The 15,340-nt window shown below is 42.4% G+C and overlaps 1 protein-coding gene across 3 annotated transcripts in view; it reads right to left on the bottom strand.

Moving 5' to 3' along the window:
• The window catches only part of MBOAT7 (membrane bound O-acyltransferase domain containing 7), a 98,238-nt gene that overhangs the window by 16,563 nt on the left and 66,335 nt on the right, over nt 1-15,340 (bottom strand). For 2 of the 3 annotated variants that reach the window (XM_018566092.1, XM_018566093.1), the window contains exons 6-7: nt 13,620-13,980; nt 1,921-2,103 (exon numbers count right to left, since the gene is read on the bottom strand). In XM_018566092.1, the coding sequence (XP_018421594.1) occupies nt 1,921-2,103; nt 13,620-13,980 (544 nt within the window). The remainder of the gene's footprint in view (nt 1-1,920; nt 2,104-13,619; nt 13,981-15,340) is intronic. The other variant, XM_018566094.1, reaches the window with a different exon arrangement.

The following is a 15,340-nucleotide window of genomic DNA, read 5'->3' as shown; positions in this document are numbered from 1 at the left end:
CCTTTAAAAACTGCATGTTGTGTTTACTTGTGTTATCTTTGACTAATATTTACATTTGTTTGATGATCTGAAACATTAAAGTGTGACAAACGTGCAAAACAATGAAAAATCAGGAAGGGGCCAACACTTTTTCACACAACTGTACATAGCAGTTTTAATAATTTCAAAGAGGCATGGCAGCAGAGAGAAAAAAAAATTGGTCATTAATGTAGAACTGGCAGGCGGCAGCACCAAAATCCCCAAACGAGCCGAGCATCGCCACCGACCAGCGCCACCCACAAAAGGCAGCAAATAACTAGACTAACTTAGCTCTAAAATACAATAAAATTAATTCTAGTGGAGCCAAGTAGGAGGTATAGGGGTCTGTAACTCGGGGAAGACTATTGCTTCAGGTCCCAAAAGGATGATAGGTGAACATTCAGGGATCCAGCCGAACGATACAGCAACTGTGTCAGATGGGGGATGAAATCCAGTCCGGGGAAGTAATACGGGTTAAAACGGGACATCCATGTGTAAGAGGGATGACTAGGGGGATGGAAGGGACAGGGAGAGGCTGGAAGCAATGCTGAGATTGTGTAGCTTATTCAACAAAGGATCCGGGTGGGGGAAGGATGTTGAGGTAGGGGGGGGAAGGCAAGGCAGGCGAAGTGAGCAAAGTAACTGAGATCCAAGGGAGAAGAATCTGGTAAGCGCTCAAGTCCAGAGAAGGACCAAAGATGGAGAGGTAGCAAACAATGTGTTGACGCGATTTAGGGCTGTGACGGTCCGGGTTGCGGGCAGATCGTGGAGAGGAAAGTGGAGGTGATCCATCCTGGAGCCGGAACGCTTCCTACCAATCCGGGAGTTCCACGAGTGCGAAGCTGGTCACAGAAGCGCTGCAGGTCCGCTGGAACTGTAAAGAGGAAAGTACTGCCCGAGGGAGGTGGCTGCCAGACTAAACGAGAACCGCCATCTGTAGGTGATGCCGCGTGAGCAGAGGGTTTGCAGCAGAGGTCTACAACCTATTGGATATGGTTAGCCAGTGAGTGAAGATCAGCTTTAAGTTCCGAAATCACTGCTGATAGCGTGGATTTGATGTCCAGGGCTATCGAATTAAGATCTGACATACGAGGCATTTGGCCCATAAGGGTTATCAGGTCTGCTGGAAACGGCATGCCCCAGGCGTCAGCCGATAAGATTTAGACAACCCTGCCTAGGTTCGTGTGCCACCAGAGGGGCCTCTGCGTGCCCCCTGTGGCACGTGTGTCATAGGTTCACCATCACTGGCAGAGGTAATGATCTAAAGCAGAGCTGTGTCTTCCAATGAAAGAAAGAGAAATACCATTTTTTATTCACAGTTCACTAATTTGGCAGTCAAAAAAAAAAGTTTTATTTACAAAAAAGTATTTCAGTGTTCCCAGAACTTCTCAGATGGATTCCGGACTATTGATTCAGGATTACAGCTGTATAGCATCAACTAGATGTATGATGTAACAAAGGTGTCAACATACACACGCAAAAATGCAGTAAACCAGATCTATAGTCTGTCAAAGCTTTAGATGTTAATAATGTTTGAGAACTACTAGACAGTCATAAAGTGGTTAAATAGGTTCACATAAGGATCACTTCCTTGTTGGAGCCCCATTAAAATATGTAGCATTCCATGTTTAAAAGCAAAACAAAAAAAACACAACAAACCTAAGGAAAAAAAAACGTAATATATTCCAAAACACCATTACATAAAACCCTGTGTGTTGCCTCCCAAAACACAGAGCTTGATGTCAAGAAGATTTCAGCAAGCTCAAACACTGAGGAAACCAAATTTTAAAAGAAGATACTACAGCATAGTGATGGTGTGTCTTCTTGCTAGATTTAGAATCCTTAACATTTCCACAGCATTGTTGGCAGAGTTTAACACACACCTGGGAACATTACACTTACCCAAAAACAAAGGATTTGAAGGGTGAATTCTTATAGATGTACTGAGCGAGCCACCACTGAACAGTCATGTTCCAACAACGCATTCCATCCTTCACCTTCACACAGAAGTCTGCTCCATAGCAATCTATGTTTTTTATTGTCTCATAGTCATACTCAATGTCATATTTCACTCCATCTGTACTTCTACAAGATTGAAATAGGCAGAAAAAAACTCTTAAAATTAGCAGAAACAAACACTTTATCTGCAAAGTACAGATTTAACAAATTATTTTCTTTTAAAAATGTAAATAATCCCTTTAACACATTTAATAAAATCTCATACATTTTAACATATTAATGCAATTTTAAAATTGTTTTCAATCCCTTTTGTAATATGCAATATTGTTAAAAGAATACCTGGACACCCTGCCATAAAAGGTAGTTGTTTAGGCACTTATTATTACATCGAGGAAAATAATGATTTGATCCCCTGCAGATTTTGTAAGTTTGCCCACTTAAAAGAAATGAAAGGTCTATAATTTTTATCATAGGTGTATTTTAAAATGATGGAGACAGAATATCAACCAAAAATACAGAAAAAAAATATGATACAAATGTTATAAATTGAGTTTCAGTTCAGTGAGTAAAATAAGTATTTGATCCCCTACCAACCAACAATAATTCTGGCTCCAACAGACTGGCTATGTGGTACATAGATTAGTCCTGTCAATTTTAGAAGGTGCTCTTAACGACAACTCATTATGTATATAAAAGACACCTGTCCACAGAATCTCTTTCTTCCATTCAAACCTCACCCCCATGGGCAAGACCAAAGAGCTGCCCAAGGACATTAGGGACAAGATTGTAGACCTGTACAAGGCTGTAACGGGCTACAAGACTATCAGCAAGAAGTTTGGTGAGACGGAAACAACTGTTGGAGGGACTATTTGCAAATGGAAGGAATACAAAATAACCATCAATCGCCCTTGGTCTGGAGCGCCATGCAAAATTTTGCCTCATGGATATGGATGATCATGAGAAAAGTGAGGGATCAGCCCAGAACTACACGGGAGGAGCATGTGAATGACCTCAAGGCAGTTGGGACCACAGTCACCAAACCATTGGTAACACAATACACCGCCATGGATTGAGATCCTGCAGCGCCCGCAAGGTCCTCCTCCTCAAGAAGGCACATGTACAGGCCCGTCTCAAGTTAGCCAATGAACATCTAAATGATTCAGAGAAGGATTGGGAAAAAGTGCTGCGGTCAGATGAGACCAAAATTGTGCTTTTTGGCATTAACTCGACTCGCCGTGTTTGGAGGAAGAAAAATGCTGACTATAACCTTAAGAACACCATCCTTACAGTCGAGCATGGAGGTGGAAACATTATGCTTTGGGGCTATTTCTCTACTAAAAGGTACAGGCCGACTTTGCCGCATTGAGGAGCCAATAAACGGGGCCATCTATTGTAAAATCTTGGATGAGAACCTCCTTCCCTCAGCCAGAACACTGAAGATGTGTCGTGGATGGGTCTTTCAGCAGGACAATGACCCAAAACATACCACTAAGCCAACAAAGCAGTGGCTCACGAAGAAGCACATTAAAAGGAAAACTATGGGTTCAGGGCTTTTCCCCATAGTTCCCTAAGGGTCACGGGAGAACGCAAACTGGCGTTCTCCCATGACCCAAAGCTCAGTATACCGCGAGCTGTGACCCCGCAACTGGAACGGATCCCGACATTGCTGTCAAGATCCACCCAGCTGCGGGATTGACAGCTGGCTCTGCCTATCCAGAGGTAGAGCCAGCTGTGCCCGCCTCCTCCCCGTCCGTTCCGCTGGAGGATCGGACAGGGGAAGGGGGGGAATCCCTGCAGGGAGCCGTGTGTGACAGTCATGGCTCTCTGCAGGGATAGATCGAGAAGTGAGCGAGCAACGGTATGTGTTCGCTCACTTCCCGATCTACTGAGCCGACCTGTGACAGTTTCATTGTCACAGGTCGGCTCAGATTATGAGGCTGAGTGAAAATCACTCGCCTCATAATTCTCCTTTAAGGTCATGGAATGGTCTAGACCTTAAATCCTATAGAAAATGTATAGAGGGAGCTGGAACTTCGAGTTGCCAGGGCCGTGGCTTGCACATGGCCAAGTGAAGATGTGCTCTCTTCCAGCTCTCTGAGAGACATTTCGCCTTCATAACACAACATTATCCAGGTCATTTTGCCAAAACTGGGAAATCCAAACAGCAGGGAGAATGGTGGATACCCAACGCTCTCAAATGGGACCAGTGTTAATTTGGTCGACTAAAATGTTTGGTCATAGTTTTCGTCATCTGCATGTTTTCACTGATGAAAACTAAATAAAAACTAAGTTAATAGGACTGAAACTTTGATGAAAATACATTGCAATTTTCTGTACTGGAGATTTAGTGGACAAAACTAAAAAAATAATTCAGATGACTAAAATGCGACTAAAACTAAAATGCGTATTTTAGTCATCTGAATTCTTCTAGTTTTGTCAACAGTTTAGTTTCATGTCTCAGTTAATACACCATGGCAAGATTGAGCACAGCAAAAAGACACAAGGTAGTTATACTACATCAACAAGGTCTCTCTGAAAGCATTCCTTATTTGTGAAAGCATTCCTACTTTACAGCATTTTTCCACACCTGCCTAAAACTTTTGCACAGTACTGTATTTCCAGGCAACTGTTTTGCAAAACACCACTGAGCCTTCTGACCGCTTACCCCTGACAGCCAGGGCAATGGATCTCCAGGACTATATCCTCTCTTTGTCCAATAGGAATGACTTAGGAATGACATTCCATACAGATGGGTCTTTCCTTTATGGCTACAAACCAGATACAAAAATCGGCAGATGGTTATTTTTCAATCAATTGAAGAACTTCCTTAATTTCTGCAACAGTTGGAACTGCCTGAAATCGCTCTCCCACACTGGTCCTAACTTATCTACCTGCTGCTCCACTAACCAACTACAACTTGGCAGGCTAGACACAGCCTCCACAATTCCAGAACCGTTAGATATATCTGCTTAACTATCCCGGCCAGGGGCGTAACTGTAAGGAAAACAAGGCATTTGTCCTGGGGGGGCACTTTCTAAGGGGGCAGCAAAAAACGCCACCCCCGAATCAAAGAGGCAGAGCCTCACCTGCCATTACTGGTATCGGCATACTCGTACTTGTGAAAATGCCCCCATACTAAGCGCTGATACCGACGCCTTACATTTTTGAATAAAAGCGGCTGCCCTAAGGTCCCGCGCTTGGTGGGGACCTCGCGGCACTGCTTACAGCACCGGTCCACACATGGCCTCCTTCGTCCTCCCACCTGCATAGCCATAGGGTGACTGCACATAACCCTGGTGAGACTGCAAAGCCTTAGAAACGCTGAACATGGACCTGGTGAGACCCCACAGCCTTGGTGACAACGCACAAAGCCCTGGTGACACTGCACAGCCCCGGTGACGCCGCACACAGCCCTGGTGTAACACAACAGGTATTTATATGGATATCACAGCTGCAAATAGTATAAGTTATACATAGAGTTAATGTATTGTGTGCAACTTGAATAATAGCAATGATGGCTATATTACTTCATAAGCCACCAGAGCTTAACACAAATTTTCCGCTTCAGCTAGAGGAGTTAAACTAGGCTACAAATAAGCATACGGCCACAGTTCAGTCCCAGGTGTACTTTAGCTCAAGCTCTTACTTGAAAGATGACAGCTTATTTTTAACATAGAAGCTTACTTCACTTCAGCAATACCAGTTCATACTAAATAATAAACGAAATATAAGGTAACAGGTATCTGCGGTTCAGTGGAAGAGTCCAAGGTCTTATCTGTAGCTGTGGTGGAAATTCAGGGAAGACCCATGAGAGATGAAGGATCCAATTGTGTAGCAGTCTATCCAGAGGGAGGAGTGGTTGCTACTCGCAGCAACACAAATAGCATGGATGGCAGGAGTTCCAATTGACTAGCCAGAGCTAGATGGACTTGGTATTCAGCTCAGGGAAGCGGATGCAGAGCGGGATCCTCCTTGTGAATTAGATATTGTAAAAAATGTGGATCCGCGCTTTATGGGTAGCCCTGATATTAAAGCAGCTGCGCTCTCAATCCTGGGGTCAAAATTTGATAAAGTGTAAATTGTGCAGCGCTAGAAAATAAAGTGCTTGATATAAATAAATATAAATATATATATAAATTAGGTAGTATAAAAAAATCTATACTATTCAGTATATTATTGAATGCACATACATAACATAGTAATAAGGCTTCCACTATGAAAAAATAAAGTGCAAAAGGAGAGCTGGTACATTGGCATAAAATTGCCCGGGTATTTGACCCATATTTACTAAAGTAGTTGCCATAGCAAACTAACAAATCATCATTGACTAACAAAAACTGGTGTGCTGGTGACATTATTCCTTTATTCTGTGATTCACACGGTGCCTTCCGTGGTCACTACAAGCACCCACCCAGCTTGGGGTTACTCTGGTTAGGAGTGCAGCAAGACATCCTGTTTTTTATTTGTTTGAAGTGCTCACAAGAGTGAAAAGATTATATAATATATCTTTTAACACTGTATATAATTGTGATACTGAATATTTTACACTGTGGACACACTTTTTATTTATAACTATTTAATCAGATAGACACTGAATAGTATATATTCTTTACATTACCTAATTTATATATATTTATATATTTATTTATATATATTTATATATTTACATATTTATTTATTTCAAGCACTTTTTTTCTAGTGCTGCACAATTTACACTTTATCAAATTAGATATTGTAGTTTGTTCCTTTTCAACCTGGAATTTAAGAATCTCTTGCACCTCATATTCCTCTTGACCATCAACTAAAATTGGCGATGAAGGTGGTGGTGAACAGTTTGGGAAGGAACTTTGTATATGTGGCTTCAGTAAGGATACATGAAAAGTTGGGTGCATCTTAAGATCCTCTGGTAACTTAAGGCGGACAGCAGATGGGTTGATGACTGCTTGAATAGGGAACGGACCAATACATAAGCTGCTGAGTTTCACAGCAGGTGTTCTTAGCTTTAACCAGTTTCTATGGACCCGCTGATCGCCTATATGTGAAACACCCGGTAACGGGTGTGTGCATTGATCGGGTCTTTTCTGCCCGTGCGTGCCCGCTAGGGGGGCGCGCGCGAGCAGAAAAAAATTGCCGTCTGGAGACGGCAACCCGCAGATGCTGCAGTGCCGTCCGTCCGTTTTTTTACTACGGGCGGATGGCAAGAGGTTAAACTTTTTGTAGAGGCAGACTAAAATCACCTACTTGATAATGTAGAGGTTAACGTCTTCTCAAGCCAACTCAACTCATGCTGGTCTATTTTGAGCTGCCAAAATGTTGCTCTTAAGTTGCCCATAAATCTTTTAAGCATTGTAAATCTTCAGTGGGTGGATTGTTAGATGGGAAGGAGTCAGATGGTAAAAAGGCAGGATGAAACCCATAAATGGAGTAGAATGGAGTTTGGTTTGTGGTACAGCTAATGGTGTGTTATATGAGAACTCTGCTAAAAGGGAGTAGTTGATCCCAGTCGTCTTGAAGGTAAGTGCAGTAACAACGTAAATATTGTTCCAAACAGCGATTAACGATTAAGGGTGCATCATGTGCCATTTTCAAAATTTTAGTCTGGAGCGCTGGTGGAATAAATAATTTGGTGCCTTTGTACAAGAATCCTTTCTTATCCGAGTGCAACTCAGGTAAGGGAGGTACATTAAGTAATGCTTCCTTTAGTTCCTCTTTTAGGTTAATGGCTAATTTAATTATCTTTACCTGTGGATTTATGGAGGTTGGAGAACTGATTTGATTTGTTGAGGTTACCCCTTCTGGAAAGTGAGTCAGCCTTCCCATTTTTAGAGCCTGGCCTGTAGGTGATGAAAAAATTGAAACCATCAAAAAAGAGTGCCCATCATATTTGTCTGATAGTTTTACTTTTCTGTATGTATTGTAAATTTTGGTGATCTGAGTACATGACAATGGGTTGGGAAGTCCCCTCTAAGAGATGTCTCCAATTCTCCAGAGCATATTTAATGGCTAACCGTTCTTTTTCTCCGACTGGATAGTTAATCTCTGCAGTATTAAGCGTGCGGGAATAGTAAGCAACAGGATGAAGAGGGTTAAGTAATGACTCTCTTTGAGAGAGAACATCGCCAATTGCTACCTGCAAAGAGCCCACTTCCAAGACATATTGAAGCTTAGGGTCTGGTAGTCGAATTATGGGAGCTGTAGTGAACCGACATTTCAATTCTTCAAATGCTTGTTGTGCTTGAGAATTCCAAACAAGTTTAGAATTTACGCTTGTTCATTTGGTTAAAGGTTTTACGATGGAATAAAAGTTTTAAATGAATTTACAATACAAATTTGACAACCCTAGGAAACTTTGTAGAGCCTTTCTGGTTTGTGGTCTTGGCCAATTTAGGATGCAGTCAATCTTGCTTTGATTCATTTGGATCCCCATTTCTGAAACAATGTAACCCAGAAAGAAGATGGTAGTAGCTTCAAAGATGCATTTCTGCAGCTTTACATATACACTGAGTGGCCAGATTATTATGACCACCTGACGTTTGTAGGCAAATTAGCTATAATTTCGCGCTGAATATGCTAGAGGGCCTGTTCCTCGCATCACCTTTCAACATCTCGTGGAGTCAATGCCAAGAAGAATCACTGCAGTATTGAAGGCAAAAGGTGGCCCAACGAAGTACTGATGGGGTGGTCATAATAATCTGGCCACTCAGTGTAGTTTGTGAACTCGTCGAGATAGGACCCACCTTACATGTTTTCTGTGCTCAATTAAGTTGTTAGAATAAATGGAGTATGTCATCCAGATAGATGACCATGCACACATCCACTAACTCTAAAAATGTAATTATTGATTCATAGAAAAGGTGACTGGTGCGTTACAAAACCCGAAGGGCATTACCAGGTATTCATATAAGCCATAACGAGCGCAGAACGCTGTCTTCTATTCGTCACAGCTCTAACATGGATGAGATTGTAAGCTCCTTTTAGGTAAATCTTCGCGGTTTGAAGTAGCTCTATTAACTCAGGGATGAGAGGAAGTGGGTATCTATTTTTTATTGTTATTTTATTTAGTTCTCGGATGTCTGTGATAGGCCAAATATTGTATCTTTATTCCTGGCAAAAAACATTCCCGCACCGGCTGGAGAGGAGGAAGGTCTAATGAACCCACTTTTTAGGTCAACGTCCAAATAAGGTGTTCTAACTTAGGTTGCGACAGAGGGTACCTCCTGTCTATAAAAATAGAATGTTGGATAAGACCATCTAGTGTAGGAGATAAGTCAGTCATTGCCAAGTCAGTTCTAGCCAACTCATCATTTAAAGCTTCAGAGAGTCCCAATCTAAAATGATTCCTTAGATTGATGGCCCAATGTTTGAATTCAGCTATGTGATCCTCCATTGGTTGCTTCTGTTAGAGCTAATAAAATTGGTATCTATGATACAGCTTTGATGTAAAGATATGCCATGCTTCCTGAAAGATCAATCATCCTGTGGCTTTGTAATGAGGCCATTAAATAACACAGAACATTTGGAGCAGGGACACTGATGGATGAAGATCTGCCTGAGGGTCGTTATCTCTTGGGACAATCCAGACCCCCTGCTGGTATTTACTGCCCACACCTGTGTTAGCAATGCAGCATACATGATGGGATGGGGGCAGGGACATATGATGGAACCTAATTCCTATGTGAACCTAGCTCAGAAGCAAGAACAATGGTAACCTTGGTGACCTCTTGGACAAGACAAACTTTTCTGTACTCTAAAATCAATAATGTGTTTAGCTGAAACCTGCTTGAGAGGAGTGTTCCAGGGGCAGATAAAAGGCACTGGCATGTGTGAATGAGAGAGAAAATAATGATGATCTTGTGGGGAAGTCAGCTGGATCTTGGACTTTGTAGAAGGATTGGAAGTGTGGTGAGTTGTTCATTGGATATGCAAAAGTTCTAATTGTTTGTTGTCCTCGAGTGCATCTGAAATTTTAGTAGTGGATATAAAGTGTTGAATGCTGTACTTTAATGACTGTTAAAGCAGAGGAAAGTGTTGATTTTGTGTAGAGGAACAATTTGTGTTTTGTTTGTTTGGAGTTCAGACAGACTGGAGTTATTATTATTTAGGATTTATATAGCGTCAACAGTTTGCGCAGCTCTTTACAATAGAAGTAAGAGATTACAATCACAATACAATTCCAGATAAGATGGTAAGGAGGGCCCTGCAACTGCCTCCAGTATTTAAATTGATGAACTGAGGTCCACAGTAAGAAGTTTGAAAGAAAAAAACTGAGTTGCAAGAACAATTTGAACAATGCAATGCAAACTTTGATGAAGAGTAGGCTTGTTGATTTATTGCAACTAAAATGATCTCATATGGAAGAATTGGTAATGTCTTTAGAGAGGAAATTGGAAGGTGCAAACTACCAGCTACTTATAAAAGATCAATGCATAGTATCCCTTAATGAACAGAAAAGAAAAAAAGTGTCAGTCAGCCAATATCTGTACTGTCACTGATATAAATACAGCCACCACCTACATTTGGAGGTGAAAAGGTTTAACCACAAAGGGCGAAGGGGATTCTTTTCTGTTAGAGCAGTAAAGTTGTGGAACTTTCTTCCAAAAGCAGTGGTATCAGCAAAGAGTACTGAATCATTCAAGAATCAATTAGATACTTTCCTCAGCGAACATACAGGGGTGCAGGTATTCCTAACAACTTGTACATATAGACACACACACACTCACATGGGTTGAACTCGATGGACCTGTGTCTTTATTCAACCTCAAATACTATACAACCTGCAACCAGCACTAACCTAGAGTTTTTCAGGCACCACAATACACAGGTTACCAACCTTTAGCTTCAGCAGACTCCAGCACAGTCTGTTTGCCTCACCTGCATTAACCTGCCTTTAAGGCGAGGTGTAAAACCTGGGTGCTGACCAGAGGTCCCGAAAGGTGCATGACAGAATCTGGGTGGTGATACATAAACCCCAGACAGGATTTCTCCTGGCTCTCTACATAACCACCTGCTTCAATTGCTAACTATACATTTGTGATCTCTAATTAGAGAAACAATCACTTGAGTAGTTAACTAAAGGTGCCCATACACTCTACAAACCTTGTACATTGTTCTGCTGAAAGCATATTTATCACCATTAACTTGTTTCTGGTGAAAAAAAGATGAAGGGCTAGTTCACACCAGCCTCAGTGCGTCCCGGCCCAATTCTGGCCTGAACGCACTGGATCGCATTCCGGCCGGCTCAATTTGTTTTGGGGTGAGGTGGTGCATTGAACTCAATGGCACAGCAGCCACGCCCTCCGGCCACAATGCGATTGCCTGCTCCAGAACGCATGGCACCCAAATTAATCAGCTGGTAAATTTCACTTTCCTTTGTTTGATTTACTGCAGATTGTTAGTATGTCCAGTAGAAACAAATACGAAATCTATTCCATCAAACTGCATAACGTGATGCAAAGCCTCCCAGTCATGTAGCATCCATATTTATTACATTATTGTCACTGAAAGGATCGTGTCCTCATTTTGTGTTAAGAATTTGTAAAATAATTTTAGATTAGCGTATATTTTACTGATACTTGACTGTATCCAATACAATTTCATTCCTCAAAATATCACATCACTTTGCTATCCAATCAATGTCATGCTAGAGTTTGCACAACTAATGAGTGCCAAATGCATAATATTGGAGTTTGGTCTTAATTTCCCTACAAAGTTATCCTGTGATTTTCATATGTTGTAATCAGCTTAATCTTAAATGATAGCTACTGAGACTTGGTAGAAATTATACTGGAGGGCCTGTTGCCGCCCACGCCGCCGGCCGCTGAAGGAACCTTGGATATCGGGCTGCACCGGGACACGAGGATCTCACGAATGTGTCCCTTCACTTAACCCGCGCGACACCGGTGAGATACCCACTCCACTGCCCTACTCGCCGATGCACCCCAACGTTCCCGGCACGGACAGTCCCTGTTGTTGTCACCCCCGCCACCATAGAGAGAACCTGGGCCACTTGACTGCCTACACTCCTCCTGAACTGTATGTCTGGCTAACCTGAGACTGCCATACCAGAGCCTCTAGACACACCCGCCCCCCGTACCCGGTCACTCGGGGGATCCCCACCTCTGCTGCCCCCACTCCTCCGGACAAGGGGGGAGTCGAGCCCTCCCTTAGCCCCGCTCTCTCATCCATCCGCTCCCAAAGATGACGGGGGGCCCGGGACTGCAATACACGAACTCTTTGGGTGGGTGAAGGCTACAGCTCGGTGGTCCGCACAGTATGGCGTTATAGGACTCATACCGACATAACCGTTGTGAGGCTACGGTTCCCATTGATGGCCATGACCATAATGTTTACTATATAAGGCTGTCATACGTGGCTCCCTTATTGCCCAGGGTGCCAGACTCAAAAAAGGAGCGCCTAGCTCGTATCACCGATCTCTTGACACAGATTCGCCACCTTGAATCCCGTCACAAGACCTCGGTGGATCGCACGGTGGGTTCTCAGCTATGCTCCCTTAGAGAACAGCTTAGGGCGCTATGCCTCACCAAAGTCAAGTCCTCCCTGACGAAATGCAGACGGTCATTCTACGAGTATGGCTCAGACCAGCCCCTGGCCCAGACTTGATGAAGAGAACATCGGATAGGCCTCGCATATATGCCTCCCCACGACATCTTGTTATGGGTCAGGTCAACAGACCTCCCCCCCTCCCCATTCGTCATAAGTTTTGGATATGCGACTTTGTTTGGTTTTGTACCCTTCCCTGCAATTTAAGCTGGTTGAATGCAAGCTGCTGCCAGATATGATGATTGTATTTGGACCCTCTTGAGGAACTGTATATGTATAAGGAAAATGTGAAAAAACCCTTGTTAAATAAAGAATTTATAAAAAAAAAAAAATCTTAAATGATAGCAGTCAACAAAGGCAAATCGATAATGTTAATCTTCGGACCAAGATATAACTTGTTTGAAACCGATGAACAGAAGAAAAGCATATACATTGTATTATGGATACTCACAGTTTAGAATTTATACATCCCACTTGGTGGAGGGCAAGGTAGAATCAGCAAGGTAGATGGAGGGCAAGGTAGAATCAGACCGGTTTTTCCAGTTCCTTCTGGCTTCCTCAAAGATCTATCCCGTGTCTGTGATTTAAATATCCCCAATGTGCATGGCATCTAACACAGCTCAACTAACATGGTTAGTTGGTTAGCTCCTTCCCCAGTCAGTACCTTGCACTAGCACCAAAACATCTGACGCTACAACAAATGCACGTTCCATACCCTCACCTCTATATACTTAGGCGTGAGGTGGCATATACACTGTCCATCACTGCATGTCTATGGCATCACAGCGCATGCCCAGTTTCCAAAATATAGATTTGGTGCATAAAGTGCAGCAGCATATCAAACTGCAACAAATGAAGCAAGCCAAGCGTGGTAAGGCATCACGCATGGGATAGAGATCCTAGAGCCATGCAGAGAATATACCACAAACCATGTACATGCTCATTTTCAATATTTAACATACATTCCTTATAAATAGGAAATCCTGATTTTAGGGGTGCTGGCTTTGATAGCATTGAAAAAAATAGACATGCAGAGCAAGATACCAGTTATTACCTTAAAGGTGCACTGGCTGTTAACATACCTTTCTAGTGGAGAATATTCCACAGTTGGCCCTCCTCCAGAACGTGATTTTGCAGTAACAGGGTAAGCACCAAAGGCAGCAGCAATGCAACCACATTCGGCAAATATCCAGGCAACATAAAAACGCATACGAAAAACGAAGAAGATGGGGACCATGTAAAAGAGGCGAAACAGGAAACATCGGTCATAGAACTCATCCTTCTTAACATAATCCAGGGGAAAGTAATAAGCGACTATAAGAAACAGAACACCAAATACCGGGGCAGGCCTTAGTCGGGCTATCATGGGTTTCCAGCTTGGAATGTCTTGAGAATTAATTTGATGTAGCCAGTCGTGGTAAGTTTTGTATCGATAGAAAGGCCCTATAAAAAAAAAAGACATTAATATTAACAACAACTGTGTTCATGCTGATGGAATATGTTGATAGTAAGTGTTCCATATAAAAGCTACTGGTACCTGACAAATGTTTGAAATGATATCTGTAATTCTATTGTATTATTGTATCTATTATATAGGCATATGCAATGCAACCATACAAAACACAGAAAATCCCCAGCTCACCTGCCAGCTAGCCTGCAACCAAACAAATTGCCCTGTCAACAGTATGCGTTAAAATCAGAGGTTTTGACAGGGCAATTTGTTTGGTTGCAGGCTAGCTGGCAGGTGAGCTGGGGATTTTCTGTGTTTTGTATTGTTATAAGCCTTCCCAATGTGCACCCTGCCATAAAGGCTAGTTATAGATTCATGCAGGTACCATGTTTTTTCTAATATGCAATGCAACCACATTTGGTAAATATCCAGGCAACATATAAACACATTCCAATAATGATAAAGGAATATGTTGATAGTGAGTGTTGCATATAAAAGCTGATGGTACTTGTCAAATAAGTAATTCTATAACTACAATAGTTACATACATCAGTAGTCTACTCTAGAGGGCATTAAAGGCTGTTTACTTTCATACCATGTTTTTAGTGGGACACCCATATTTAAGTTGTAACATGAAACATGGTCACATCCCCAGCCCCCCCCCTCACTTACATAAATCATGGGGTGTTTCTTCCCACAAGCTGCTAAAAACATTTAAATTTGGCACAGATGTTTTTGGCTCTGCTCACACAGCCACATCATTCACAGTTGTTATAGCAGGATTTGTGAATGGAGAAATTACATGTCCCATCTGCCACCGCTGCAGAGGTATTTGTAGCGCTCCATGGAATACAAGTGTGGTGACATCATTGCACTTGTCTATTCATACTTCCTCCTGTCTCTTAGCCGAAAGGTCGTACCTCAGTACGCCAGGGGCTGGGAGGAAGGGTCTGCATAAATTGGTACCTTTAGCTCTTCCTGGTCTCATGACACAGTGCAGCATGTTTAAAACTTTCCATACACATGTAGAATTAAAAAAAATAAAGATAAAATAGATTTTTCTTGAAATACAATGCAGGACACAGGCTTCTCTAATCATAGACATTGGGTTATATGCAGCCACCTTGAGGTGATTGGAGACTGGCAAACATAATTGTGGGACAGCCCATATAACCCATCCCACTCCCAGCAATCCTCGTTTTGTGATAAGCAATGAGAGGAAAACTACCAGGACAGAGGAGAGGGTGTCCTGCACTGTTCTCCCAAGAAATAGATTCTACAGGTAAGTCAAAAATCCAATTTCCCAATCATGCACTACAGGACACAGGCTCCTTTACTCATGGACAGGAACGT

The sequence above is a fragment of the Nanorana parkeri genome, unplaced genomic scaffold (genome assembly GCF_000935625.1).
Source record: "Nanorana parkeri isolate BGI_ZX_2015 unplaced genomic scaffold, ASM93562v1 scaffold915, whole genome shotgun sequence".
Taxonomy (NCBI): domain Eukaryota; kingdom Metazoa; phylum Chordata; class Amphibia; order Anura; family Dicroglossidae; genus Nanorana; species Nanorana parkeri.
The sequence above is the reverse complement of the archived record's forward strand: the minus strand, read 5'-3'. Positions and strand labels throughout refer to the sequence as shown.